Source organism: Podarcis filfolensis, assembly GCF_964270895.1.
Source record: "Podarcis filfolensis genome assembly, chromosome: 4".
NCBI classification, from domain to species: domain Eukaryota; kingdom Metazoa; phylum Chordata; class Lepidosauria; order Squamata; family Lacertidae; genus Podarcis; species Podarcis filfolensis.
Window position 1 is genome coordinate 28,677,151 of NC_139607.1, and position 27,554 is coordinate 28,704,704.

Genomic DNA, 27,554 nt, shown 5'->3' on the forward strand with positions numbered 1-27,554 from the left:
GTAAGGGAAATTGCCGTATTTTTTGCTCCATAAGACGCACCTAGTTTTAGAGGAGGAAGACAAGAAAAAAAGTATTCTGAATCTCAGAAGCCAGAACAGCAAAAGGGATGGCTGCGCAGTGAAAGCAGCAATCCCTCTTGCTGTTCTGGCTTCTGGGATAGCTGCGCAGCCTGCATTCGCTCCATAAGACGCACACACATTCCCCCTTACTTTTTAGGAGGGAAAAAGTGTGTCTTATAGAGCGAAAAATACGGTACGCATCTGTTCAGCCCCTGACAGGGCCAGACTGTGTTGATACCAGTGGTGTGTTTGCCGCTCGGGTGCCTGGTGTGGGGGCGTGTCCTGCAGCTGGGGGCGGGGCGATCTGCCTGTGGGGGCAGGGCGAGCCTCTCCAAAGCTTGGATATTCTCTGCCGTCTCCTCCTCAGCTGTAGGGTGGCTGAGGGAGAGGCAGTAGGCAGACGCAAGTCCCTCACTGCCATTTCAGGCACCGCAGAACCTGCAGGCGCCTAAGCCACCACGTCACTCCTAAAAAGTTTCATGAGCCCTATTTTATTTTATTTTTTAAAACTCATTTTTCACACACACCCCTCTGTGATGAAAGCGGGGGCAGCCCGCACCCCCTTCCTCCGCCACTGATTGATGCACCTTGAGTTACTTTGTGGGAAGATACTGTGAACAGCAGCTTTGTGGTGACCACAGTGGGTCAGCTGTCAAAAGGACACACTTCAAAAAGCACCAACGCACAAGAACAAACACATTTACTACCACATGTTCACGAGTCACTTACCCGAAGCGTACAATTTAAGCAGGGCAAGCTGACTTGGGGGATATGTGGCAGATTCCCCACCTCCTCTTGCATTTCCAGAATAAGAATGTCCTCTCCCATAAAAGCTTGTTTATGGAAATGATGAATCATACTTAAGTGTTCTGGAGCAGCACCTACATTTGTATGCATAAGGGAAGCAACTCAAAGAAAGGTCTATTTCTCTGTGCTGACATCTCTTTCATCAGCCAGTTCCCCGAGTCCATTGGCAGCTCCTTCTTTCCTCTCACTTGGGAAGGAAGATTCTAGTTCCTGCACCAAGACTACCAGGAGCCAGAAGAGGCTACATTGAGCACCTCCACATATCTAATATAATGCACCCTTAGGTGTTCCAGTTCATATGGAGTTGAGTTTTAAGTTATTGTTGGATTCACAGGGCCACCCAGTAGTAAAACTATGTGGCTCATGGCATCAAGAAGTGCTGCACTATATTACTATAATACACCATTCCATGGGACGCGGGTGGCGCTGTGGTCTAAACCACAGAGCCTAGGGCTTGCTGATCACAAGGTTGGCGGTTCGAATCCCCGCGACAGGGTGAGCTCCCGTTGCTCTGTCCCTGCTTCTGCCAACCTAGGAGTTCGAAAGCACATCAAAGTGCAAGTAGATAAATAGGTACCGCTCCAGTGGGAAGGTAAACGACATTTCCGTGCACTGCTCTGGTTTCACCAGAAGCGGCTTAGTCATGCTGGCCACATAAGCCAGAAACTGTACGCCGGCTCCCTCGGCCAGTAAAGCGAGATGAGCGCCTCAACCCGAGTTGTCCGTGACTGGACCTAATGGTCAGGGGTCCCTTTACCGTTACCCCATTCTATACTCTTCCAACTCCCTGGCCAAGAGCAGCTTAGATCAGGGGCCCATGGGGGTCATTTAACCGGCCCACAAGTCGCCCCTGAACCGAGCCGCGCTAAACTGGCATGGGGACTCACTTCTGTGGCACCGGAAATTGCATTGCGCAGATGCAGACGATGGAAATTGTGCACACGCATGCAATCCAGCCCATGGAGGGATTCCGCTGGAGTGAACCGGCCCAGGTGAGGTAAACCTTGCCAATCCCTGGCTTAGATGTATGTTTCTCACAGGGCAAAACCCCCTTTCCCCACACCTCTCTTGAAATGAAGGGACTTTAAGGCGCAGCTGGTGGCACAGCACAAAACCCTGCTGGAATGACCTGCCATGGTAAACTATGAAGTTAAACAAAGAGCAGAAAAGCATGGTGAATGATCAGTTGTTTAGAAATCATTTTACTGGATGCTTCGTATGTTTGTATGAGCTCAAAACAACGCTAGGTAGAATATTCAGGTTGTAAAAAACAAATTTTTGGGTGTGTGTAAAGCAGGTGTGGGCAACCTTTGACCCTCCAGATGTTGGCTGAACTTTAAAACTCCCAGCAGCCTTGGCATGTCTGACCAATGGCTAAGGAATTATGGGAGTTGTAGTTCAGCAACATCTGGAGCATCGAAGGCTCCCCACACCTGGCCTTAAACAATTATTTAACTTTTGGTGGTTATGAGTGCACAGACCACATACAGATCTCTGTCTAAGATGGATTTATCTCTAATGCCAACAACTGAAAAAGGAACCCTGACGTGTTTATAGATCTCGGTTGTCTTAAGAGACTACTGCCATACAGAAGATTTGGGCTGGGAGCTGGGGCAGCAGGCCTTTTGTTTTGGCTTAAACGTTTGGCCAGCTAAAGCTGCAAAATATTAAATACATCCATTTCCTCTTGCCTATTTTCCTTCTAACAATAGCCCAAGCGCTTGTGTAATAGATTGCTATTCAGAAAAGGAAAACTGGCCTTGCTGTCCCTTCCTCCCCATGCACTCATTATTTTCGGCCCTGCTTCCAAGCAAACGCGCGGCCCCTCTGTTGCCCGCTGAACAAAGCTCTTGGTGGATTATAAAGTCATAAGTGTGTGTGGCTGTTCTACATTGTTTTATTCAATGCCTGGTGCTCTTGTGACAGCCTCGCTCGCTTGCTACCGCACATGAAAGAGCTGTCTGTGTCCCTGATTCCTCCAAACGGGGCCAGAGCCTGAAGCAGCCATGTGCAATCGCTCAGGTGCCTCGCTCCACTTCCTGATACTTCTCCGTCAGCAAAAGTATTTACCACTGCTTTCGCTGTTCCACTTAGCTCTCAGTGTTTCCGCCAACAAACCCTTGCTTTGCGCTCTCTTTTAATGGCGTGCTCGGAATTGTAATTCAGAGATCACAGAACCTACTTTCAAATCTCAATTTAGCTATACAGTGGTACCTCGGGTTACAGACGCTTCAGGTTACAGACTCCACTAACCCAGAAATAGTACCTCGGGTTAAGAACTTTGCTTCAGGATGAGAACAGAAATCGTGCTCTGGTGGCGCAGCAGCAGCGGGAGGCCCCATTAGCTAAAGTGGTGCTTCAAGTTAAGAAGAGTTTCAGGTTAAGAACGGACCTCCAGAACGAATTAAGTTCTTAACCTGAGGTACCACTGTAGCTCCATACTCTCCATATGATTGCAGACCCTCTAGGTGTTCCTATTTTCCAGGGACAGTCCCAGATTGACAGAAACCACCCCCAGATTCTGTTTTCATTTCGGACTGTCCCGCTTTTTCGCAGGACGTTCCTATTTCCATCGGAGAAATGTAGGGGGGGGGTATGGAGTTATGCCACCACTGAGCCAAGAAGATAAGTAACTATACAACCTTTAGAAGACACTGGAAGGCTGCCCTGTACAGCGGTACCTTGGTTCTCAAACGGCTTAGTTGCCAAACAAATCAGCTTCCAAATGCCGCAAACCCAGAAGTAAGTGTTCTGGTTTGCGGACGCTTTTTGGAAGCCAAATGTCCAATGTGGCTTCCGATTGAGTGCAGGAAGCTCCTGCAGCCAATCGGAAGCCACACCTTGGTTTTGAATGGTTTTGGTAGTCGAATGGACTCCTGGAATGGATTAAGTTCAAGAACCAAGGTACCATTGTATAGGGAAGTTTTCAGAAATGTTTAATGTTTTATTATGTTTTTATATAAGTTGAAAGCTGCCCAGAGTGCCTAGGGCAACCCAGTCAGATGGACACGGTATTACAGTGGTACCTCTGGTTAAGTACTTAATTCGTTCTGGAGGTCCGTTCTTAACCTGAAACTGTTCTTAACCTGAAGCACCACTTTGGCCAATGGGGCCTCCCACTGCTGCTGCGCCACTGGAGCACGATTTCTGTTCTCATCCTGAAGCAAAGTTCTTAACCCGAGATACTATTTCTGGGTTTGCGGAGCCTGTAACCTGAAGTGTATGTAACCTGAAGTGTATGTAACCTGAGGTACCACTGTATTATTATTATTATTATTATTGAATTGGAAATCCCTTTTTATCAGATAAATGTTGGTGGGCATGCAATTTCCAGGTCTGCTGATCACACTAGTAGAGCAGCCCCCCTGATGCTGACTTTCAGCCATCTTAGCACATTTGGTTGCTGCTATTTTCAAGAATGATATTGGGGGACCTGCAGGACAGGACAGGTCCACAGGCTCATATCCACTCTCCTTGTCATTCAATGATAATTTGGCAGGGAAGTAGCGGGGTATTGATGATACTTCCCATGAAATATCCCAAAGTGATTAGCAAAGAACGAGTGAGCAGGGCTTAGGGGCAAATTGGACCTGAGGTTGGCAACATGGCGGCCATGGGCACACATGTCCCTGCAGAGGACTGCCCTGGCACCCACAAGGTCTGCCCCCACTCCGAAATTAGGCTTTAAAGAAGCATTATGTTGTAGACAATAAGGGCATTTTTAGTGCTGAACTACATGCTACACGCAAATGCTTGCACTGAAATCTTGACAGCTGCTTTTGGAACAGAGAAGAAGGCAACTTTCCCCCACTTAACTCTTCTTTCATTACAACTCCATCAAACACTGCCCCCGTCCAACAACAAAGCAGGATTCTGGATGCATGCTTAACCTCACACAAAAAAGTGGGGTTTTATTTGTGCAAGTTTGTGTGCAATGCCTTGCTTTTGAGAGGCTCTATACTGTGTATGTAGGGATGTGGGTGGCGCTGTGGGTTAAACCACAGAGCCTAGGACTTGCCCATCAGAAGGTCGGTGGTTCGAATCCCTTGTGACCGGGTGAGCTCCCATTGCTCAGGCCTGCTCTTGCCAACCTAGAAGTTCGAAAGCGCGTCAAAGTGCAAGTAGATAAATAGGTACCGCTCCGGCGGGAAGGCAAACGGTGTTTCTGTGCGCTGCTCTGGTTCGCCAGAAGCAGCTTAGTCATGCTGGCCACATGACCCGGAAGCTGTACGCCGGCTCCCTCGGCCAATAAAGCGAGATGAGCACCGCAATCCCAGAGTCGGCCACGACTGGACCTAATGGTCAGGGGTCCCTTTACCTTTACCTTATACTGTGAATGTAGCAAGTGCTGGATAGCAGTCAACATGACCACGCTGCAAAGCACCTTGCCTGCTGATATCTGCTATAGAAAGAGGTGAAAGAGTGGGTCATAATAATAATAATAAGGCTGTATTCTCACACTTCCCGCCTCCCCCTGCCACTGAGACTCATTTGCAAACAAGAGAGACGTCCAAAACGCTCTAGAACAGGAATGGGAAACCTGTGTAGGCCTCCATCCCTGTCCATTATCTATGCTGGCTGGAGCTGATGGGATTTGGAGTCCAGCAACAGAGGCTTCAGCTGAGCTATCTCTTAAGCACCTTAGCCATTTGTGTCTCAGCTTGAAAGATTGTGTGCCTGCATGTTTGCATGTCCACATCACTGACTGGGCAAAAGTTCAGAAATTTCAGAAACCATGAAGCCCTCCAAACAGATGCTGACTTGTGGTCTGCACAGACCGCAACAAGGCAGGGCTAATAGACACAACCATTTTTGCATAAACAGGTGCCCATAATTTAATTTCACACTGTCTGTTTTGATGCCCGAAGTTCTTCAATCAAATTTTATGCATGCCAACGCCAACTTATGCTGGTTTAACCATCAACATTTCCTCTTAAAAATAGCATCAATTTGATGCTTCCCGGAAAATCCATCACAGGCCCCTCAACACTCTGAAGCTCCCAAGAAAAACTGAAAGGGCAGAAATTTCGAAGAGCCAAGCTGGTTTATAAACACCTATTCTCAAATAACTGTTTGGAGACCAGAATATTTGCCCTCTCCCACTCTCTAAGGCAAAACACTTGCAGAACCACATCTGGTAAACATTATCTGAGAAAGGCTAGAGAACTTTGATCTCAGAAGGACCTTCTTGACTTGCCTATAAATGCCAGGTCACCTTTCTACTCATTAGAAAATGAACAAGAACGGTTATAAGTCTGAATATTTCAACTAACCCCATTGAGAGATCATTACACAATCAAGATAGCGCTCATCAAAGGGGGGGGGAAATAAAATAATATGTGTTTAATGTAGGCATGAAGGGAGGACAATAAAGTCTAATTAAATGTTAAATTCAATGGCTAAGCACCTCAAAAAGAGATATTTCCCACCCTAAGAACGCCGTGATCTTAATAAATTGAGAGTTCAACCCCTCAGTTTATTTAATGCTAAGCATTTGCTCAATCCATAATAAACTACCACCATCACAAACACAACAACACTGTATGTTAATCTCCTGGTTAAAAATGGCGAATGAAAGCTAGCATTAGGCGAAAAGGAAGAATTTCTTGCCTGTATAATTTCTCCTTGCTTTAGTACAATATTTCATTAAAGATCTATTCAGAAGTGGCTCTGCATAAACCAAGTCGGTTTCAATTGCTCATGTAAGAGCTGGCCTAACTTCAGGAAAAAAATAAAATCTTTTGACCTTTGTAAACACATCTGAGCCTCCCTTCCCCTGCCCCTCCCTCCTCTTCCTTTTGGCAACGATTTTCCAGTGCAGCTAAATAAGAATATTTGAACAGTCATTCTTTGTAAAGTACCATCCAAGCTTTTAGCGTTTCTACAAGTTATCGTAGCTCTATTCATCACACTGTGCAGATTTTTATTTTTTTAAAGGCTGTGAAATAATTTACAGGGATTAATCAAATCACTGCAAAAAGGGGGGGGGGGAGCTTGATTAATCCCAGCAGGGGAGGTCTACCTTCATGTATGAACCTGCCTCAAAGGAGGGGGGATTTTCAGTAGCAGCCAGCAGATCATTTGAGTTTGCTTGAGTTTGATCTGCACTTTATCTGAATTTGGATGTTTCCGATACTTATGGAGCATACAGCTGGTGAACATAGGCTTGACTTCTGAGGTTCTGTAATGATTTACAGCATCTGATCAAAAGCCTGGACTTAGTCCAAGAACGACTGATGATGGTTCAACATTAGTTTTCTATTTCTGAAATCAAGGATGTGAATGGACAGTAATAAATGGCTCTGTTGCAATAGGAACTTGACATTTTTCAGGGCAGGATAGAGTTCTATGGTTATTGCACTTCTTGCTCTTAAAGAAAAACCCCTCTCTAAATATTAGAGAAGTACAGAATAATAATAATTAGAAAGTTGGGAGGTTTTTTTTTAAAAAAATGGGATCACTGGAAATTTGATTCAGCTTGCAATTTAAAGACAAACTTACAGAATTTGCACTTCCAATGCAATATGCAAACCAAAACACAGCTATCCTTCAAAATCCACACTTCCCCAGATCTGTAGCACAGATCTCCAGCTAAGAAATGTGCAAGAACTTGCATATACTAGGGTAAAAAGTGCAAATAAATGCATTTATTAGTAAAAATAAATATCCAAAAACACATTGTATTAGGCAAAATTGCTTTGTAAAACTGATTATTAAGAAAAGTTTCATTCAACATGTATATATTAGGAGATAATATGTTTACTTATACCTATTCATATGCTTGATTTGAAGTTTTTGACCATTGCAAAAGAAAAAAGTAGGAGTGCAGTTGTCCTGGTTTTCAGTTAAAAATGCTCTATTACAATGCAGGCAGTATCTCATGAATTTCAGCATCTCAAGGGCAGCATAAGACCAAGTTGCGTTTGATCTTGATGGTAGTTCTTGAGCAAACACTACCCTTTGTGAAACAATAACTGGCCTGGCCTTCTAAGCACTCCCTATTTCATACCCCTTCTTTAAAATTATAATATTTTCATTATAAGACAGAGCTCTATATACACCAGCATGTTGGGCAAAAAAAAAATTAGTAGCTCAATTCATTCAGGCAATTGAGTTATGCTGGGGAAATTTCCAGGTCAAAAGTTGCATCAGCTGCTGAACATTTGATACTGATACAAATGAATTTAAATATTTCACCTGCTTAACCTATTTCTCATGTAAGTATTTCATTTTGGGTGCTGTGAACTTCCAGCACTTCACATAGCTCCCACCAACACAATTAAAAATACAAACACAATAAAATACACAAAGCCCTTATAATACTGTTAAGTATTCCCTGTCATAGAGTTGCGAGTACCATTGTCAGGTTGCTGAACGACAACATGCAGAGCTCAGTGAAGTGGGAGGCCAAGCAACCAGAAGAGTCTCTGAGGTGTACTTGCCTGGAGGCAGAGGCAGAATCTGAAGTCAGGTCCAGTCCCAGACAGTCCAGGGGTCAGGGAATCGAATGACCATGGGATCAGGGCTCAAGACTAGCAGGAAACAGCAAGCTAGGGCCTGGAACTTACAACTGTAATTACCAGCACCTGACTGCTGCTGGAAGCTCAGCTGGTTTTCATCAGTGTCCTCTCTCCTCTGTGTCCTTAAAGGCTGATCAGCCACAGGTGGAGTCACTCCACCTTCTCCCCCATTCAGGCTGCTGTTCAGCAGGAGAAACTGAACCCACAGACACCTAGCACACACCTTGGGTGAATGAATGAACTTTATTTGCGCCATCTATTGGCCATAGCAACAAATGAACATTGCAATATACAGTGGTACCTCTGGTTGCAAACGGGATCGGTTCTGGAGGCCCGTTCGCAACATGAAAAAAGTGCAACCTGCAGCGGCGCGTCTGCACATGCACAGGTTGCGATTCGCCGCTTCTGCACATGTGCATGATGTCATTTTTGCGCTTCTGTGCATGCGCAAGCGGTGAAACCCGGAAGTAACCCTTTCCAGTACTTCTGGGTCGCCGTGGGACATAACCTGAAAGAATGTAACATGAAGTGGACGTAACATGAGGTATGACTGTACACAGAACAGATACAGAACGCGCGGGTCGCAATTTAGCGCTTCTGCGCATGCGCAAGTGCCGAAACCTGGAAATAACCCGTTCCGGTACTTCCAGGTTTGGCGCGATGCGCAACCTGAAATCGCGCAACTCAAAGCATTTGTAACCTGAGGTATGACTGTATATTCAATCTCATGTAATAGACATTACAAGCAGTGCTATTTTTCTAGAAAAAGAATGCCATGAACGCCTTCCTTGTTCTCTTAGAATGGCATTGGTGCCCACCTGAGAGGTGCCGGAACTGAGTTCCGGCAAGTTCCGGCTGAAAAAAGCCCCGATTACAAGACTCAGAAATCTTCACGGAATTAAAGACATTGAATTCTGTCTAAAATACACACACACACACACACACACACACACACACACACACACACACACAGAGCCCTATTCCCCTCTGACGATTCAAGGGCACATGTGTTAAATATACAACAATGATGATCTACTGAAAGAATGCCATCTATAAAGCCCCCGCAGTTAAGTCAGTGGAGGGGAGGGCGAAGCCAGTGTTGACTAAAGAGGCATCTGCTTTTCTCTCTGCATAGAACTTGCTGCTAAATCTCCCGGGGATCCGAGTTGAATGACATCCAAGGACAGAAACGATCACTGTCAGAGTTAATGGCTATGCATCTGCAATTTAAAAGAAGGGGGGGACAAGCTTCTGCAGTGCACAGCCCTGGAAGGTTACAAAAAAAAGGTCTGTTGTTTAAAAGTATTTATTTGTGCCTTAACGATGCCCTCTGTGCCTAATCCAATTAGTAAAAGAAGACGAGGCTGTATCATTAAAGATGATCTCATTAAAAAAAGGACACTAGTGGGAAGCTTACTTGCATATAAGGCGGCTGTAAATCTAAGCTCCAGTATAGCCTGACTTCCAATGGTGTTTGCTCAGCACATTTTCGTAAGCTCTGATGGAAAGCCAGCGTTCCCAAGGTCCAAATTAATAAAGCAGATGAAGTCATGCATTCCGGATGCTGCATGAAAAAGAGGGGAGGGAGAGGCAGAGAGGCGAAAGAGAGAGAAGATTCAGTGTCCTAATAAAATTATACAATTTTCCATCAAAAACTCAATACATGAAAACAGCCTAACAAAATATTTATGGGCTACCTTGGAATATCGTCCGGACTAAGCTATAGCAGAGGGTGCTGGGAAAGATCCACAGTCTTCAGAGGATTTCAGATTTAAAAGCTTTCCAGACAAAAGCAATACTGTAGAGGATTTCAATTTTTTTAGTGCTTTACTAGCAATAGCTCTGATCCAGAGCTGGAGGTGCGATGCACGAGGGATAGCCTTATTGCTTGTGCAGGAGGATAGACAAGATTTGTGTTTCGGGGCTGGGGGCAGAGCTTAAGAACACATTTTTAAGAGGTGTGACGAGAGGTCAATGGCGCAATTTACGAAGTCCTAAGTTTCTTGAGTGTCCAAAGCCCTTAACACACATTTATGCAACAACGGCCATCTAAAATAGGCCAGTCTTCCTATTTCAGACAGGGGGTAAAGCCAGGAGAACAGTGCCTTGCTTAAAAGCCACCTAGCAAGTTTGTGACTGGCGTTAAGATTTGACGTGGGTGTGACTTGGATCATGCAAGTAGCAATGACACTATTCCAGCTTCTAAGCATCTGCATAGCCGGACGATTACACGCTTCAGTAATACAATCTTGCACAGTCCTGAAAAGGTAAAAATATATACATTAAAACATTTCTGAAATTATGACACAGACGAGAGCTGAGGGAAGCTGAGATGCACCAGCATCACAACAGGCACTAGCCAATATATGCCCACGACAACTGCGCAGCCACATTCCATATAAACACTCCCTGCTGTGATGGATGTCATCATACCTGGTGGAAGAACCCGTTTCCTAGCAACAGAACAACACTTTTAAGTGCTTGAGGGGAGGGAAGAGAAGCAAATTCACTAAAAAAAACAAGAATCCCAGAGGTACTTTAGTGAAAGACCACCCACATTTATTGCACACCAACATTTTATCTGGGAGGCCTTAGTTGAGTCAGTTATGGAATGTCTGAGCTAAGGCTGCTGTAACCAATAAACTATTAGCTGCCTTGAACGTCAACATTACTGACAGAAAGGCAGGATATGTATTTTGGTTTTTTTTTATGATCAACCAGTGGTCTGAAAGGAGAAACTATGACGCGTAAGAGATTGGTGCCTCCACCACGCCCTATAAGAAAAAGACTCACCTGTGGAGAGGTTAGAGCACTGGCTTTTTTTATTAGCTCTTTTTTCTCTAGCATTCCACAAGCCTTTCATAGATCTTCTTGCTAGCACAGTCCGTCGAATAACTCATCAAATAAAGTAGAATCCAAATGCACTTCTGACTCAAATGTGTATGGCCCAGCAATAATGTTGTTGATGATGAGGACGCGGACAATGTTGTTGTTGTAGTAGTAAATTAAATTTGTATACTGCCCTTCATTTGAAGATCCCAGGGCAGTTCACAAGAGACCACCCAATACTTTTTTTTAATAATGTAGTTTGCTAAATTTGTAGTTGGAACGTGTTAAAAGAATTGCAAGGAATTTATGAATTAATATTACAACTGAATTGTTATTGCAGTATGAAGTGTTTTTGACAACTACTGTGGCTTAGCGTTGAATAGTATCCCAAATTTTATAAAATGCAAGCCAAATATCTGAGACTTTAAAAGACACTGTGGACTTTTAAAATGAAGGAATCCTGTTTTTTTATACACATACATTATAGGTTATATAATCCCAGATATTCTCTGGCAGGGTTTGGGACTCCCTTCGCCTGCCCTCTTTTCAGGTATGCAAAGTATGCAATCTTTTTAATTGAACAATCATCTCTTGGCAAGTGGACAAGCTTAAGTAATTCACAGAGCTGCAGCCTTCCATACTATCTTGAAAAGAGCAGAGCAGGGGAAATCAGGTGGTTTGCACATATCAGCCAACTGTGGCTTTGGGTCATAATCAAGAGACAGCAACACTTGATCAATGCGTACAATGAATTCCACCTCTTCCCCCATGAAGACTCAGACCCTCCTCTGTACACGTTCCAAGCTTGTCAATATCCTTTGTAAACTGTGGCACCCAGAACTGGACACAGTACTTCAGGTGGCAGAATAGAGTGGTACTATTACTTCCCTTGATCTGGGCGGTATACTTCTGTTAATGCACACCTTCAAGTTGTGTATTAAAAAAAAGAAAGAAAATCAGTTGAGATTCTGCCAACTCACAAAAGGCTGTAAATATTTTCATAATGAGATAAAATAATGTATTTGGACGAAACTTTCTAAGTCACAGGCGCAAAGGGATGGATCAATTGTGGAATTCCTTGTTTCCTTAGCCATTTTTTTTTTAATTTATAGAACTCTCTGAGCAATGCATTTAAATGAAAATGAATAATCGCCCGCTTAACAGAAGTCATTAATCCCCTTTAAGTGCATTCCTGCATGAATCTATTACCATGCATTTCACAAGCTTCAGAGCTAAAATAAATGTTTGATGTAATGTGTGCTACCTACTCTGTTTTAATTAAACAACCTCCTCAGCCTTAGCTGGTGAAATATGTCATTAGTCAGTAGCACATTCATCTTCAAGGAGAAAGCCTTTGAGGGCTGCCTGATAGATACACTTCTGAAACAGTGGGAACTATCAGTTAAGCCTTCCCAAACACTAATGTCCTTTAATGCAATGTGAACTGGTTTCCCTCCCAACTCACCTTCGTTCTGGGTGCAATTAACCAACATGCCATGTTCCCCTTCTCCGAAAGGCAGAAACAAATGATCACTGGAAGCATTTATAAGCTTGTCTTGGGCCTATGACTATGAGGCATACTCCATAACTATTCCATTTATTACTGAAAGTCTGTGGTTTCTCAACCGAATTGCCTTTGAAAGACGCAAACTCTTCCTCAGCCCTCAAAAGGTCCATCTCCTTTGCACCGTGGTTGGCATCCGTCTGTCTTGGGAAACAAGACTAATCCTTTTTCAAACCAACTGTGGGCTGAGTGGGACTTTGGCCTGCAAGATTTTGCTGCAGGTTCCATCTACAACACTGTTTAAAAACGGTGAGCTGACAAGAAAATGAAGAAGTGTGCATGCACATAAAAGCTCATACCAATAACTAACTTAGTTGGTCTCTAAGGTGCTACTGGAAGGATTTTTTTTATTTTGACTATGGCAGACCAACACGGCTACCTACCTGTGACAAGAAAACGATTAGCTAAGTCCTGAGCTGCCTAAAACAAACACCTGTGAGTTAGCAAACACAAATTTTCAGGTGCGCATTTCTCCAGACAAACATCCCAAAAATTCAAAGTATACTTTAGCAAGTTCACAATATGGTATTGCCTTCTGGTCAGGAAGGAGCTACAGCTGTTGACTGCAAGTTCCTAGATTTGTAAAGGGAACAAGGGAAGACTTCCTGCCATAGGCTGGAATTAGTTCCAGCTGCTCCCTCGTCTCAAAGGATTTTGATGAGAAGTGCAGCGTGGTACGAGACCAGGGAACGATGTCGACGGCAATGGCAGGAAATGCTTCCTGAATAATCCAGGCACTCTATAGCCAGTATGGAATTTCTGTCCTAGCACAAGACATGAGTGTGGCTTTATTTCTTTCTTTTGTAAACTATTTTTAGGGGATTTTGGAGCCATGAAGCAGGATGTTATTTTACACACACACACGATAATTTCTTCAAGTAAATTCTGGATTCTGTATTGATTTCAAGATTCTGTGTTGATGAGTTTATGAAAACTGACACATATCAAGAAGATACTTGCCCTGTTCATCTTGGGCATGCTCAATAAAGTCATGGCATCCTCACTCTAAATTTGCAACAGTAGAAAAATGTGTATTCCAAGTGATTAAATTTATACATTTTGAGAAAATAAGTTGGTTTCAGGATTTCTTGTACACTAAAACAAGTTGGGTCAGCACTCCTCAGTATTCCATTTGTTTCTGGTGGTTCCCCAATATCTGCCACTGCTTCTGGAAGGTATGTAGACATTTCTGTAAGCCTTACGACGTTACTCTCCGCTTTCAGACATTTAATCAAGCTGCATACAGCAATTACTCATATGGTAGCAATCTTCAAGTATATAAAGGGCTGCCACATGGAAAATGGAGCAAGCTTTTCTCCTGCTCTGGAGGATAGGACCTGAATCAATGGCTTCAAGTTACAGGAAAGGAGATTCTGACTGAACACCAGGAGGAACTTTCTGATGGTAAGAGCTGTAAGACAGTGGAATGGTCTCTCAGAAGGTGGCGGACTCTCCTTCCTTGGAGGCTTTTCAGCAGAGGTTGGGTGGCCATCTGTCATGGATGTTTCAGTTGAGATTCCTGCATTGCAGGGGGTTGGACTAGATGACCCTCAGGGTCCCTTCCAATTCTAAGATCCTACGATTCTATACAGTGGTACCTTGTGTTACAGTCGTTTCAGGTTACAGACTCTGCTAACCCAGAAATAGTACCTTGGGTTAAGAACTTTACCTCAGGATGAGAACAGAAATCGCGTTTCGGCACTGGGAGGCCCCATTAGCTAAAGTGGTACCTCAGGTTAAGAACAGTTTCAGGTTAAGAACGGACCTCCAGAACGAATTAAGTTCTTAACCCTAGGTACCCCTGTATCGTGCAACAGTGCTATAATTGCAATAACTGCTATAAATTATATACATGCCATTATACAGCAACATACAGCTGCTTTTGTGTCATTTTGAAATGCAATACAATGCCCATTTTCCTTGTCAAATTCACTTTGCACCCATTAAGTAAAACCAAGAGGGTTAGATCTTTTTGGAAATTGGTAGATCATCACTTCCGAGGAATGCAAAGAGGTCCCTTCACCTTAATTCACAGAAGAAGAAAAACAACATTTCATTTCTCATTTTCACAAGTAATGTAAGGAAGCAAATTTGTCCAGTAAATTGATTTTTTGATACAAATTGCTGTGGGAGGGAGCTTGAGAAACACTTAACATTCAGAGCAGTTCCTTCTGGTGCTGTTTTGTCAAACTGAGTGCTCAGAATTCCTGAAAACCCCAACACCGCTAATTTGAAGATAAGCTCCTAACACCCGCGATTCCAAAACTCACTGTTTATCCTTCTCAGAGCAAAATTTTAGTTACCTCAGGATTCTTAAGACAAAAATAAATGGCCCAAGTTATGTTGGTGGCTTAGGCAGAGTAAGGGAGTTCTGTGGTATTCACATCAACACAGCGAGTAGCCCTGGTAAGGGAGGCATTTCAGATTGTGGTAAGGGAAACTCATCAAGATAACCAGGAAGCTGCGGTACTGCTACATTTCATATACCGAGAGGAACACTTCCAAAATACGGACTTACAAACCATGAGTTTGATTTTCTTCTGCTTCTTTCAGCTGTCACTGTTCATGTGAGATGAGGGAAGGACATTTTGTAAAAGGACTGCAGCCTCTGTGCCACTCTATAGTAGTGTCCTACTACACAACTTTAAAGACTGAAATGCATCTACTAGACACAGAGGGCACAGTGACTGGAATTGATTTCCTTTTCACATCAAGACAAATGAAGAGGCTATATCTGAAAAATCAACAATACCATTAAATACTATTATGAGCAATTAAATAAAGATCAAGAAGAATATAATCAAATTAATTTACAAAACTGTAAGAGGGACATCAGGAAAGACAGTCAATGGACAACAAATACAACTGGAAGATACTCTCATTCAAGCCAGCAGCTAAATTGTAAAAAGTTGCCCACACAGGCAATTTCCTTGGGAAAAGACAGGCATCCAATTACCAAATACTGTTTCATTTATCATGCTGATATATTAATCTGTCTAATTCTGTTGTTGGGCTCCAAATTCACAATCCAAAAAAGTTGCCCCAGAATTGTCAACACGTATTTATTTTGGGACATTCTTATACTCCAATTTCTTGTACAGAAAGATTGTATGAAACTACCCAGCGTTAAAGTCCTTTGAATTATTATTCCTGTTTGAAACAGAGCCAAAGCACAATTCTTTTATTATGACCCCAACATGCTTTATTTTTACAGCCCCCTTAAAGCATTTGTATTGTTTTATCCATTATGCTCCAAGACAAACTCAGCAAGTTCGAAGGAATGACCCAAAGGGAAAAAAAAAATATTGGCATACAAAGAAGTTGCCTGTCAATCTCACTTCTGTGACAGGCATATGCCAGAAGGAAACTAAGACGTTTTTAGAGGGTTAGATATTATTACAATCCAGCATAAATCCTGGATCGTTTGCTAAATGAAAATATATTTCACATTCCTGAAATGCTAAAAATGTGCAGCTCGTGATTCCACCTTATGAAGCAAAATACATTTCACAAGGATACTAGATCTCTGCAGATATTTGGTCAAAGAGATGCTCAGCGCACATGTGACAGACCCCCAGTGCTCAAAATGTGGGAGGAAAGTAGGAGGGCCCTATATGAAAAGCACAGTCCACATGACAAAAGGTGAAGAAAGTGGGAGCTCTCTGGCTCCAAGCAAACCCATGGTTAGTTACAGTCCAAACCATGACTTACAGTATGCATATCACTAACTGCAATGTCATACTTTACTTTCCTCACTAATGTTTTATTCTGTATTGTTTCATCTGATGGTTTAATGCTTTATATGCTGCTTTGAGATTTATTCGTTAAAATATTAAGCAGTAAAGAAATGAAATGAAAATTAATGATGACACACGTATGCAGAAGGGTACAAAAACAAGATACCAAATGTTTGGCTGCATAGTTGCTGATTTACTTCCAAGCTAAAATATCACATTGCAATAGCATTAAACGTTGCTTCTCGTGACAACTGACTCTGGATTACACAAAAGCGTAGAGGCTCTGCTAAACTTGTGAGCAGAAGGCATAATGGTCGTTTATTCGCTGTATAATTTTCTTGTGGATGTCCACTGAGAACACCTAGCTCAGGCATGGCCAAACTTTGCCCTCCAGCTGTTTTGGGGCTACAACTCCCATCATCCCTAGCTAACAGGACCAGTGGTCAGGGACGATGGGAACTGTAGCCCAAAACACCTGGAGGGCCAAGTTTGGCCATGCTTGACCTAGCTGTTTGACACTGGTAAAATTCTGAAGCAAGAAAAGAAGAAGAGCATAAAGATGAAAAAGATATGGGTGTAATAAAGTGAATTAAGCTATACCATGTCAGTTCACAAACAGAAAATAACCCATGCATAGGAATAAGCCTCCCTCTTGCCACTATTGGAGGCCTCAGGCTCCACCTCCATTGCTCCCCACCAATCTGTCTGCAAACTTATTTTCTTAAGGACTCCACCTTTGTTTCAGCAACAGTCAAAGAAGGGATCACTGCGTCAGAAGAACAGGTTCAAATGTTAAAGAAATACATAGAAATACATTGTACATAATAACAGGAGCAATGGCTTCTCTTTTTGAAACCAAGTCAAGCACCTTGCCAACCAGTCTGAAAGCTGACAGAAGGATGAACCTCCCTCCCCAAAACCATCTCTCAGAATCACCAACAGCTAGCGGAAGACTGCCATCCATCACAAAGCAACTGTAAATCAAGCCTGAGGTAACTGCGCTAGCTCTTTTTTGTCTATCTATGTTCCAAAACAAGCAAGCAAACAAAACAACAGGCAGAGAAAAACTGGTGAAGGGTAGTAAGAAACTTCCCATGCCCCTTCAGGCTGGAACAAACTCCATTGTCAGGTGGAGAGCTCATAGGTTTGAAAACATCCCCACATCTCCGATAGAAACTTGCTATTGAAGGGAGAATACAGAGAGCCTTCAAGAAACCAATTTAACATCTGAAAACTGTTGATGATGCAACTACATGGAAGGACTGCGCCACTTCGATGGCTGAACATGTGAAATGGGCCTCCTTCACCATCATGAAAACTCTCTCTTTGTAAAAGAAGATGGCACCTTAATAACTTTAAATGTTTTGTAATGAATTTAGGGTTTCTATATTTAACCCCCCCCCCAAAAAGAGGCCGGTTTTAAAACCCCAAACCTTTATGCCTGCAAAAAGACCATTTTTTTTTGAGATTGATACCAAAGTGGTGAGGAACACCAGGGAGAATTTAAAACCAGTTTGTAGATGGATCAACTCAGCTACTGAATTCAGTGCTGACAAAGTCAAGCTGTTACTCACTGGAAGAAATAATCTGAGCTATTTATTTTGCATTTGAGGTGTGATAAATTAAGCTACCAATTGTTCGAAGAAAAAGGATTCACATCTCACTATCAAGAGCTCAATCAATCAATGCATTTTAACAACAAAGGCAAACATTTTGTCGTATTGAAATAGAAAGCAACATGGAGAACAACAGCTCATTGTATAAAACTTATTGCATCCTGTTCAACCCAAGTAATTTGTAGAGTTCAGTACCCCAACCTCTAAAGGTTTGCTTTTTTAAGTAAGTGATCAACAAAATTAATAAGGAACTACACAAGCACTGTTGCAATAAAGTTCAATAGGGCTGAATCAGAAAGTTTTGGTGCATTGCATTCTTATGCATTCATAAATATTCTCAACTACAGTGCTTACTCAGACTATTCAACTTGAATAAATATAAAATAGCAATTCAAAAAGAATGTATCAGATAAATACAGAAAAAAATGAAATGAAAATAGTGTACTTAAAAGCAATACAATTTAAAACTAGTATTATTATTTTTAAGCAAACAAACCATGGTGAATGTCTGTGGATCTACCTCTGTACGAAGCCCATGAACTTATTCAAAATACATTAGACATTCATAAGACTAGATCACCCACATTCATATCAGATGAGCTGAAATTGTTTTCACTAAAGTGTTTATTGCATTTATAGCTTAATCCTGTCCTTAAATGGTGGAAGAAATTTGCCGTGTGGAGAAAAGGATCCCCTGTCAACTGATTCGCATGTGCCTGCCACCAGCTTCTGCCAGACTAAAGGGGCAATTTCCTGGTTTGGCTTCAAAATTTATTTGTTCCTGACCCTTGGCAATGGAGCACATTCACAGCTGTAGCACATAAGAATGGTGTTCATACTTGGACTCAAGTCTATTTAGCACCACTGAAGTTTAAGGCTGTAAACATCCAGCCTTCCTTCAACTGTAGGGAAGTTCTATCAACATCAATGTGAGCGCTTCAGAATAAATTACTGTGGTCTGAATATGTTTGACACACATACTCTGGGCCAGAATCTAAGGTGACTCCAGTGAGCTGTGTCCCAGTAAAATTCAGATGAATGTCACAGCTGCTCTGTTGGATTCTAGTCAAGCATCTTCTTTGCCAGATTGGCCAACCAGATGCCTGCAAGAAGGGCTTGGAGGCAATCATGTTGTGCTACCGGTTTGTCCTCCTACCTTTGCACAAGCAACCAGTGTCCAGAGGAATAAGGATGGAATATGGATTCTCCATTTAGCCACTGCAGCAAACAGACCCATTTCGCATGAAATTGTCTAATCCCATTCTAAAGACATCTAAGGCTATTGGAACTAATTAAAGAGTGGTGGGCTTTTAATCATCTTGAGAAGGTAACTTACATATAGAAAAGACCATCAGGTACAATGGCCATTGCTGACATGAGTTAAAAGAACCTGAAAGACTACTGCAGCGAGAGGCCCTTTGACTACAGGCAGCAGTTCCTGAACGTGAGTATTATATTAGAATTCAAAGAAATCAAACAAAGCAACTGTCCATACATTTGGCATGAATTCAAGATTTAAATACAAGAAGAACATTGCAATTTGTTTTGGCTGATCTGATCAAACTACCTAAATCTCACGGTCAGTATATAAATGGTGACATTTAACCACATTTCATCATGCTATAGGACTCTTAAGGTCATCACCCAAGGATAAATTCAATACTCCATCTTCACATGATACCTTTTTTATTACAATATCCAAAAAGCTGGGTAAGCAAGTTTCTGGGATCATCAAGGTCCTTTTTTTTTTTCTTTTCAATTTTCAATTTTCAGGAATGTGCCATCAAGACTATATTTAAAACCATAAGAAGGTTAAAAGTAAAGAAAAAGGAAAAAGAAAGCATTTTCTTCATATAACATTCTGTGTGTCTTACTACCAATCACATCACCGTTTGTAAACCCTGAATTTTTGTTCCGTTATGCATATATAAAACGTATGCATGTTATGTGTTGGAAGCCCCACCCGCCCATAATTAGCTATGTTTATTAAATGTCTGTATTAGTGTCAATCAGCTACAGATACATATTACTTTAAGAATTAAATACATAATTGTTTAATTCAAACAAGCAGAAGGGCAAGAAAAGAAAGCATTATGTGGATGGCACATTTGGTTGTAGATTACCAAAACATTCAACCATTACAATTCAATGATTCTCTAAGTAATCAACTTTCAATGAAACATCTCTGTTGCAATTACATGTCAAAGTATGCTAGATAGTTTTCTTATTACTACAATTTTTACCGTAGTAGTTTAAGAAGTACTATTACAAAATGCTTTAGTTAGTGTACTCTTCACAAAGAATCAAGGAGGCAATGTAATAGCTGAGTAGAGAATGTAAAGAGTGCTTCTAGAAACTAGGAATTTCTGGAGTATACTACTTGGTAAGCAAAATAGCTACAGAACTCACAGCCACAATTGTTATGTCTACTATATTTCACTTAGTTAGCTGCAGGTTCAGTGCATTCAAACTGTGCCCAGTCTCTTAATGATGAGTTCTGCCAGCGTGAGCTATCTGAACAAGTTAACACTGTTTTTTAATTGAGAAAAAACCCCTTGTTTATGTGAACTAACTATGTAAACGTACACAGAAGAGAGGAGCTTAGAACCCAGGGAAGAATGGCCACTTAAGTGATATTTTCAACCTGAGGGAAACGTGAAGCAACCAAATTTTCAAGAGAGAGGGAAAAAAGACCAAGTAAGCAAATAAGAGAGAGAGAGAAAAAAATGGGTGGGGAAACAAAAGAGAAAGAATATAATCAACAGAGCAAATACTTTAGAAAGAGGTCATTCTCTGAAGACTGTCTCAGACTGGCGTAGACTGCTCTGCTCTATAAAAGTGAATTTAGGACCTAAGGCTTGTAAGTTATAAGAGGCCCTCAATAGGCCCAAGTCCATCTTCAACGTCACTGAAGTGCTTTCACAAGATATAACTTTTCCCCATGTTCACTGGTGAAGATAGGAGCCTTTTTGTAGTGTTCCACCAACTCATCCATAGTATTAAATCGACGCTGCCCAATGCAATAGACACTGTCCACCAGCTGCACCTTGAAATGTTTATTCTTCCCCGATGCCTTTAGAGATACTGAAAAGTCACTGGGCTGCAAAGAGAAAAAGGAAAGGAAGTGTTAAATGATAATATCAAATGCGCAGTTTTAAAGCCTGCTATGTAACGAGGTGAATGAGCTGCGAGTGAGCTTCCCCCCACTGGGCTCGGCGCTCTGGGTACTTTGAAATACAAATTACTATCATCATAATCAGCATCTTCAGTTAAGCAAAAGAACCTCAACAGCACCATATACAGATATAAATTATGCACCTCGAATGCAAACACTGTTGGTTTAAAGCCAGAGGCCGACAAGTGTCAAGAGAAGTATGTCTATATGCATTCGGAAATACCAAATATTCCTATGCAGAAAGAGTCTAGCTAAAGCAGCATGCCGTTTGAATCCATGGCCACAAGAGGGCCTTTCTTGATTTATTCTGTAGCAAGTAGCTTTTATACATATAAAAAGAGCTAACAGTTCATCCCATTTAAGTTTAAACAACATGGCACATCTGCAGTATTGTATTCCTTACCAAAAAAAAGGTAATTAAAATCGGTGTCTCTTATTCCACCATAAACTGAGCTGCCAACATTTCTTCAGGAATGGGTGTTTCAAACACCTGCTTTATTTTTTAGTGTGTATATTATAAACTTGTGCAGATAGAATTTATTCCCTCTGCGTGGTCACCAGCACAGCACCCCTTTTTTCTGCCTCTTTTTAAAAGTAGATGAGTTCCCGATATGCATTTCTGTGCCAGATTTATTTTGTTTGCTACAATTAACTTCCCATCTGGTTTTACACATTTAAGGCCAATGTATTAAGCCAGGGTTGTATAAACGAGCAGAAGAAATAGCAATGTTAAATACTAGCAGACAAAACAATTCATTTAAGTGTGTGCCCAGCCATGGATTGCCAAGAGCTTCTTTCAAGCTACAGAACCAAGTAAAAAACAAAAGCATATATCCATTAGTTAGGATGCTTATAAGAAGCACCTTTCCCCCTCCTAATTTCAATTGGCAGTGTTAATTGATAATTGTCTATTATTTCAAATCTTTAGCACCAGCCTTACAAACGAGGTCGACCAAGCTCTATATTGCTCTTAGCTAAAAAGCAGTAACATAAATTTTACTGGCAGTTATTTTGGATTACACTTGGTGAAGAATGTTAATTGCTCAGATAAGCCTTGGCGTCCAGCCCGCTTCGGCTGCGCAGTTCTGCTAGGCCTCCGGACTTCAAAGGCCACATTCCAAAGGCTCTGAACAAACGCAGAGTTTAACCAGCGGCAAGAGAAAGCTGCAAGCTCCAATGCGTTCTTCAGTGGGCTTAAATAAAATCCACTCAGGATCTTAGCAGCTAGAAGCAGTTTTTTATTTACAGCAGACTATCCATTGTCTATCACAGCGAACAGCATCGTGAAAACACGTCCTCTCTCCTCAAAAGCGAAAGTAGAGAAAAAGAACAAAGGCTGGAGACTCTCGGATATGACGTGTCTCCCCCCCTCCTCCCAATTTGTAGGCAGGGCGTACACTATGAGCTGTTTAACCCTGTAAGCTCAGGTTCTCCTCACACCCCCTCTCGCCCTGCACTACTGTGGGGAAAGTATGTACAGAACTTACCCCCAACTCCAAACCACCACAAAACTCCCCATGATGCTGGAAGCTTAAAGGTTTGGTAAATCCATCGGCCAAGTTAATGTGACTGGCACAATACTTCAGCCGAATCAAACCTGACTGAACACTCTGACACACATTTTGGAAGCGTATGTCCAGATGCTTGGTTCTGGCCTTAAATTGCGCAGATTCAGCCAATTTCAAACAAGGTTGATTGTCTTCCCAAACCGTGATGGGCAAGCTACAATCCCCATAGATCTCTTGCACCAAGCATCTATAGAACTCTAGTTCCCAGCACAAATCTGACAGTGCACTGAATTCAGCCTCAGTAGAAGACAGCGCAATGAGACTTTGCTTCCGGGACTTCCACCCAACTAGTGACTTCCCAAACTTTACCACTAACCCAGACACAGACTTGCGGTCCTGCGAATTCGCCTAGTCACTGTCCGCATAGCATGTGAGCTTCGCCTCACCTTCTGCTGGCAGCTTAAGACAGAAGTCTTTGGTATGCTGCAGGTAGCGCAGTACCTGCTTGATACCGTGCCAAGCACTCACACTGGGCTTTGACGCTTTCCTACTTAGCAGGTTGGTAGCAAAGGCAATGTCTGGTCTGCTCCATTGGGACAGATACAACAGACTACCTAGAGCTGACTGAAAGAGCTCAGCATTCTCAAACTCGGCACTTTCTGCTTGCTGGCTATCTTTCACGAAGTTCGTCTCCATGGGTGTCCGAACTCCTGCACAATCGGACATTCTGAACTTCTCAAGCAACTGCTCAATCTTGCCTTTCTGACTGAGCAAGAAGCTACCATCCTCAGTTCTCGCTATCTGCACGCCTAGGTAGATCTTTACTGCACCCAGGTTCTTGAGCTGAAACCGCTTCCCAAGCTCTTTGGCAAACTTCTGCACCTGTTTGTCTGCCTTTCCAATGTGGATGATGTCATCAACGAAAAATAACACCAATTCCTGTGAGTCTCCTGATCCTCTAAAGAACAAGCAACTGTCAGCAAGACTCTTCCCGAAACCTAGCTTCTCCAAAGCTTCATTCAGGCATAAGTTCCAATTCCTGGCCGACTGCTTCAGGCCGTAAATTGACTTGTGAAGTTTCCACACAGTACCTTGCTCATTGCCCTCAAACCCTGGAGGAGGAAGCATGTACACATCCTCCTGGAGGTCTGAGTTCAAGTAAGCAACGTCCACATCAAAATGATGCACCAGCAACCCTCTTTGTGCAGTGACGGTCAAGACCAAACGTAGAGATTCACTCCTACAGGTGGGAGCATAAACTTCCGTATAATGCAACCCCCTGCGCTGCGTGAATCCTCTCGCCACTAATCTGGCTTTATACTGCGGTTCTCCTGTCGCTGTGGGCTTAAGACGGTAAACCCAGTGGCTACCCACGGCCTGTTTCTCCACCGGCAACTTCCTGAGGGAGAACACACCTAGAGACTCCATTGAGTTCATTTCCTTCTGCATCGCCTCTTGCCATTTCCTGGCTTCTTCCTGAGCCTGTTTCTGAACATCCTCAAAACTCTCGGGTTCACACTGTGCCATTCCGACCCACACACTAGTGACGGCAAACCTTTCAGGAGGTTTCCCTTTGGTCGTCCAAGCTGAACGGCGCAGCACTACTTCAGGAACCCCCTCTGGCCCACTGGGGCCAGCCAGAACGTCCTTGGCATCAGAGAGCTCCCCCTCTGACTTACTGCGCCTTCTGGACTTCTCAGCCGAACCTGTGGGGGAAGATGGAGTGCTGCGTTGCTCAATCTTCACAGCCTTGGGAGAAGTTCTCCCCTCTGCCTGCACTGGGTCTGAACTCTGAGCCTCAGTAGCAGGTTCAACTTCTTCCTCTCCTTCATCGGCAGAGTCAAGCAGACTCTCTGACAGGATGTCAGGGTTCCCATGTATCCTTGCCCAGCCACTCTGCTCACAGAATTCAGCACTGTTGCTGAGCAGAATTCTGGACTGATTCCCTGACGGATAAGCAAACCTCCACCCCTTGGTCCCTGGCTCATACCCACAGAAAATCATCTTTTGGGACTTGGGTTCACCTTTCTTGCGTTTGGCCTTTGGTATGAGGACCCAAGCCTCACAGCCAAAAACGCGGAAGTAGTGCACTTTCGGCTTCTTTGCGTGCAGCAAGAAGTACGGTGTGTCACCTACCACTGAATTGAACGACCTGTTCAGAATAAAGTTGGCCGTTCGCCAAGCCTCCCCCCAAAAACGCTGTGGGAGCCCGGCATCAAACAAAAGAGCTGCGGACATCTCCCCTAGAGTCCTATTCCATCTTTCCGCAATCCCGTTCTGTTGGGGAGAGTGTGGAGAGGACAATCTGTGTTGAATCCCCTTTTTGCGGAAGAAACTTTGCAGTGCAGACCCAGTGAACTCCCCACCGCGATCACTCTGAATGTTTTGCACCCGTGGGGAAAACTGCAGTTCCACAGCCGCAATCCAGTCTTTGATTAGCGGCGCAGCTTCATTTTTGTGTCGGATCGTGAAGATCCAGGAGTTGCGTGTATGGTCATCAATCAGAACCAGTGCATATTTGGCTCCGCCCATACTGGTCACAGACATCGGACGTGACAAATCTGCATGAATTAATTGAAAAGCCCTAGTGGTCACCCTCTCAGACCTTGGGTATGTGCACGTTTTCACCTTTGCGGACTTGCACGCTCTGCAATCTAGAAACTTAGCACGATTTCATTTTGCACCCTTGAGTACACTCTGGGATCTTCTTCACTGACCCCCAGGATACGTGACCCATGCGTCGGTGCCATAAGTGAGCACACGCATCATGAACTGGAACGTTGGCACACTGTGCTCAAGCCACCTCCGTGTCACCTGTACCTGCAAAAGAAGCATCTATCACAAACAACCTGTCTTTACATTCAACAGTGACTAGTTGCTGTCCATTCCTAGAAATAGAACACCTGTTGTTCTCAAAACACACTTTGTAGTTCTCAGCAAGAAGGGCGCTGACAGACAGCAACGTGCAAGACAGTCCTGGAACAACAAAAGCCTGGATTGAATCCTGTAAGAAAGAACAAAACAGTGAGCCAGTCTGCGTGAGTGGGTGTCGAGTCCCATCTGCTAAACAGACAGTCTTCCCAGAAGTTACAGAGGTGCAGTTCTCCAGGAATCCTGCAGATGGCACTAAATTATGGGAAGCACCTGAGTCCACCACAAAAGTCAGCACAGCGTCCTGTTGACAACTCTTGACTGCAGCCATAGAGGCTGCCAAATGTTTATGTTCAGTGTCTCTGCCAGCTGCCTTCGGCTTGCCTTTCCCAAGCTTTGAAGAAGAGCTCTTTATCTGGTTGTTACGGGAGACGGCCTTCGGCTGTTCCTGTGCCTCCACTGGACATTCTCTCACCAGATGGGAGGGGGAGCCACAGCGATAACAGCGGCGACGCGTAGCAACAGTTCTCACAGCTCCCTCTTCAGCCATTCCTGTTCCCAGCACCCTCACCTTTGGGTGCACAGCCTGGGCCTGCACGCTCCCCAGCACTCTGGTTGTAGGCCTCTACATCACATGGCCCCTCGGAGACAAAGCAGCTACTCCCAGCTGTAACTTCAGGAACATGGCCAGCAGCCCCCTCTGGGCTCTCAGCTTCCTCCCTGCTCTCGGCTCCTGCTGAGCTTTCACACAGACTCCTCAGCACCTGCCAGGCGGCCTGAGCCGACTCAACGCCCTCCAGGTGGGGAAACAGCAAAGCGTCCACGCTTGCTCTCAACATGCAGAGCTCTCTTTGCATTCTCTGCTCTCTATCTTCCAGCAAAGCAGCCTCCAAGTCTGCTGCGTCATCTTCAGCAGCAATTGGCATGGGTGGGGCCGGCTCCTTCTGGGCTATACTCCAGAGCCCTGTGGCCAAAAACCACCCCCTTACTCTCCTAACCCAGATATCCCAGGACTGGGTTGTGAGCTTTTCAAACGGGACATCATAAAAGTCCTGGAGCTCAGCCATCTCCTCCCCCAGTGCTCCCATGGGGCTTTTGAAGTACTCACGCGTACCAGCCAGCTTCAAAGGAGAGGCCTCCAGTGGCTCTTTGCAGCACACAGCATTTCAGCCAGTCTCTCTGCTTTCTCCCAGGCAAAGCCTCAAAGCAGGACTTTTTTCTTCCGGCAGCAAAAACAGCAGCTTCTCAACTTTCACAGCCTCTTTAAGCACACAGCAGGCATCAAAGCAGCTTCCTCTAATTGCAATTACTATCGCCCATAACCTGAAGAATGTTAATTGCTCAGATAAGCCTTGGCGTCCAGCCCGCTTTGGCTGCGCAGTTCTGCTAGGCCTCCGGACTTCAAAGGCCACATTCCAAAGGCTCTGAACAAACGCAGAGTTTAACCAGCGGCAAGAGAAAGCTGCAAGCTCCAATGCGTTCTTCAGTGTGCTTAAATAAAATCCACTCAGGATCTTAGCAGCTAGAAGCAGTTTTTTTATTTACAGCAGACTATCCATTGTCTATCACAGCGAACGCATCGCGAAAACACGTCCTCTCTCCTCAAAAGCGAAAGTAGAGAAAAAGACAAAGGCTGGAGACTCTCGGATATGACGTGTCTCCCCCCTCCTCCCAATTTGTAGGCAGGGCGTACACTCTGAGCTGTTTAACCCTGTAAGCTCAGGTTCTCCTCATGGGTGGAGATTTTCCACTACACTATCCAGGCAATCTGGAATTTCCAGTGATTTAGACCCCTCTGGTTGTAGCTGTCTGTTCCAGACATTTTGTCTTCCACATCCAGCCCAATTTTCCTAAATTGCCAGCCAGC

General features: G+C 43.6%; 2 protein-coding genes across 6 annotated transcripts in view; both read right to left on the reverse strand.

Moving 5' to 3' along the window:
* ECRG4 (ECRG4 augurin precursor) overlaps window positions 1–10,830 on the reverse strand; it is a 35,222-nt gene extending 24,392 nt beyond the window's left edge. The window contains exons 1-2 of the mRNA XM_083611045.1: window positions 10,726–10,830; window positions 9,805–9,951 (exon numbers count right to left, since the gene is read on the reverse strand). Coding sequence (XP_083467171.1) covers window positions 9,805–9,951; window positions 10,726–10,818 — 240 coding nt within the window. The 5' untranslated portion in view covers window positions 10,819–10,830. The remainder of the gene's footprint in view (window positions 1–9,804; window positions 9,952–10,725) is intronic.
* An 8,972-nt stretch (window positions 10,831–19,802) lies between these two features.
* NCK2 (NCK adaptor protein 2) overlaps window positions 19,803–27,554 on the reverse strand; it is an 80,367-nt gene continuing 72,615 nt past the window's right edge. For all 5 annotated transcript variants that reach the window (XM_083610920.1, XM_083610922.1, XM_083610923.1 and 2 more), the window contains one exon: window positions 19,803–21,233. In XM_083610920.1, coding sequence (XP_083467046.1) covers window positions 21,039–21,233 — 195 coding nt within the window. In that variant the 3' untranslated portion in view covers window positions 19,803–21,038. The remainder of the gene's footprint in view (window positions 21,234–27,554) is intronic.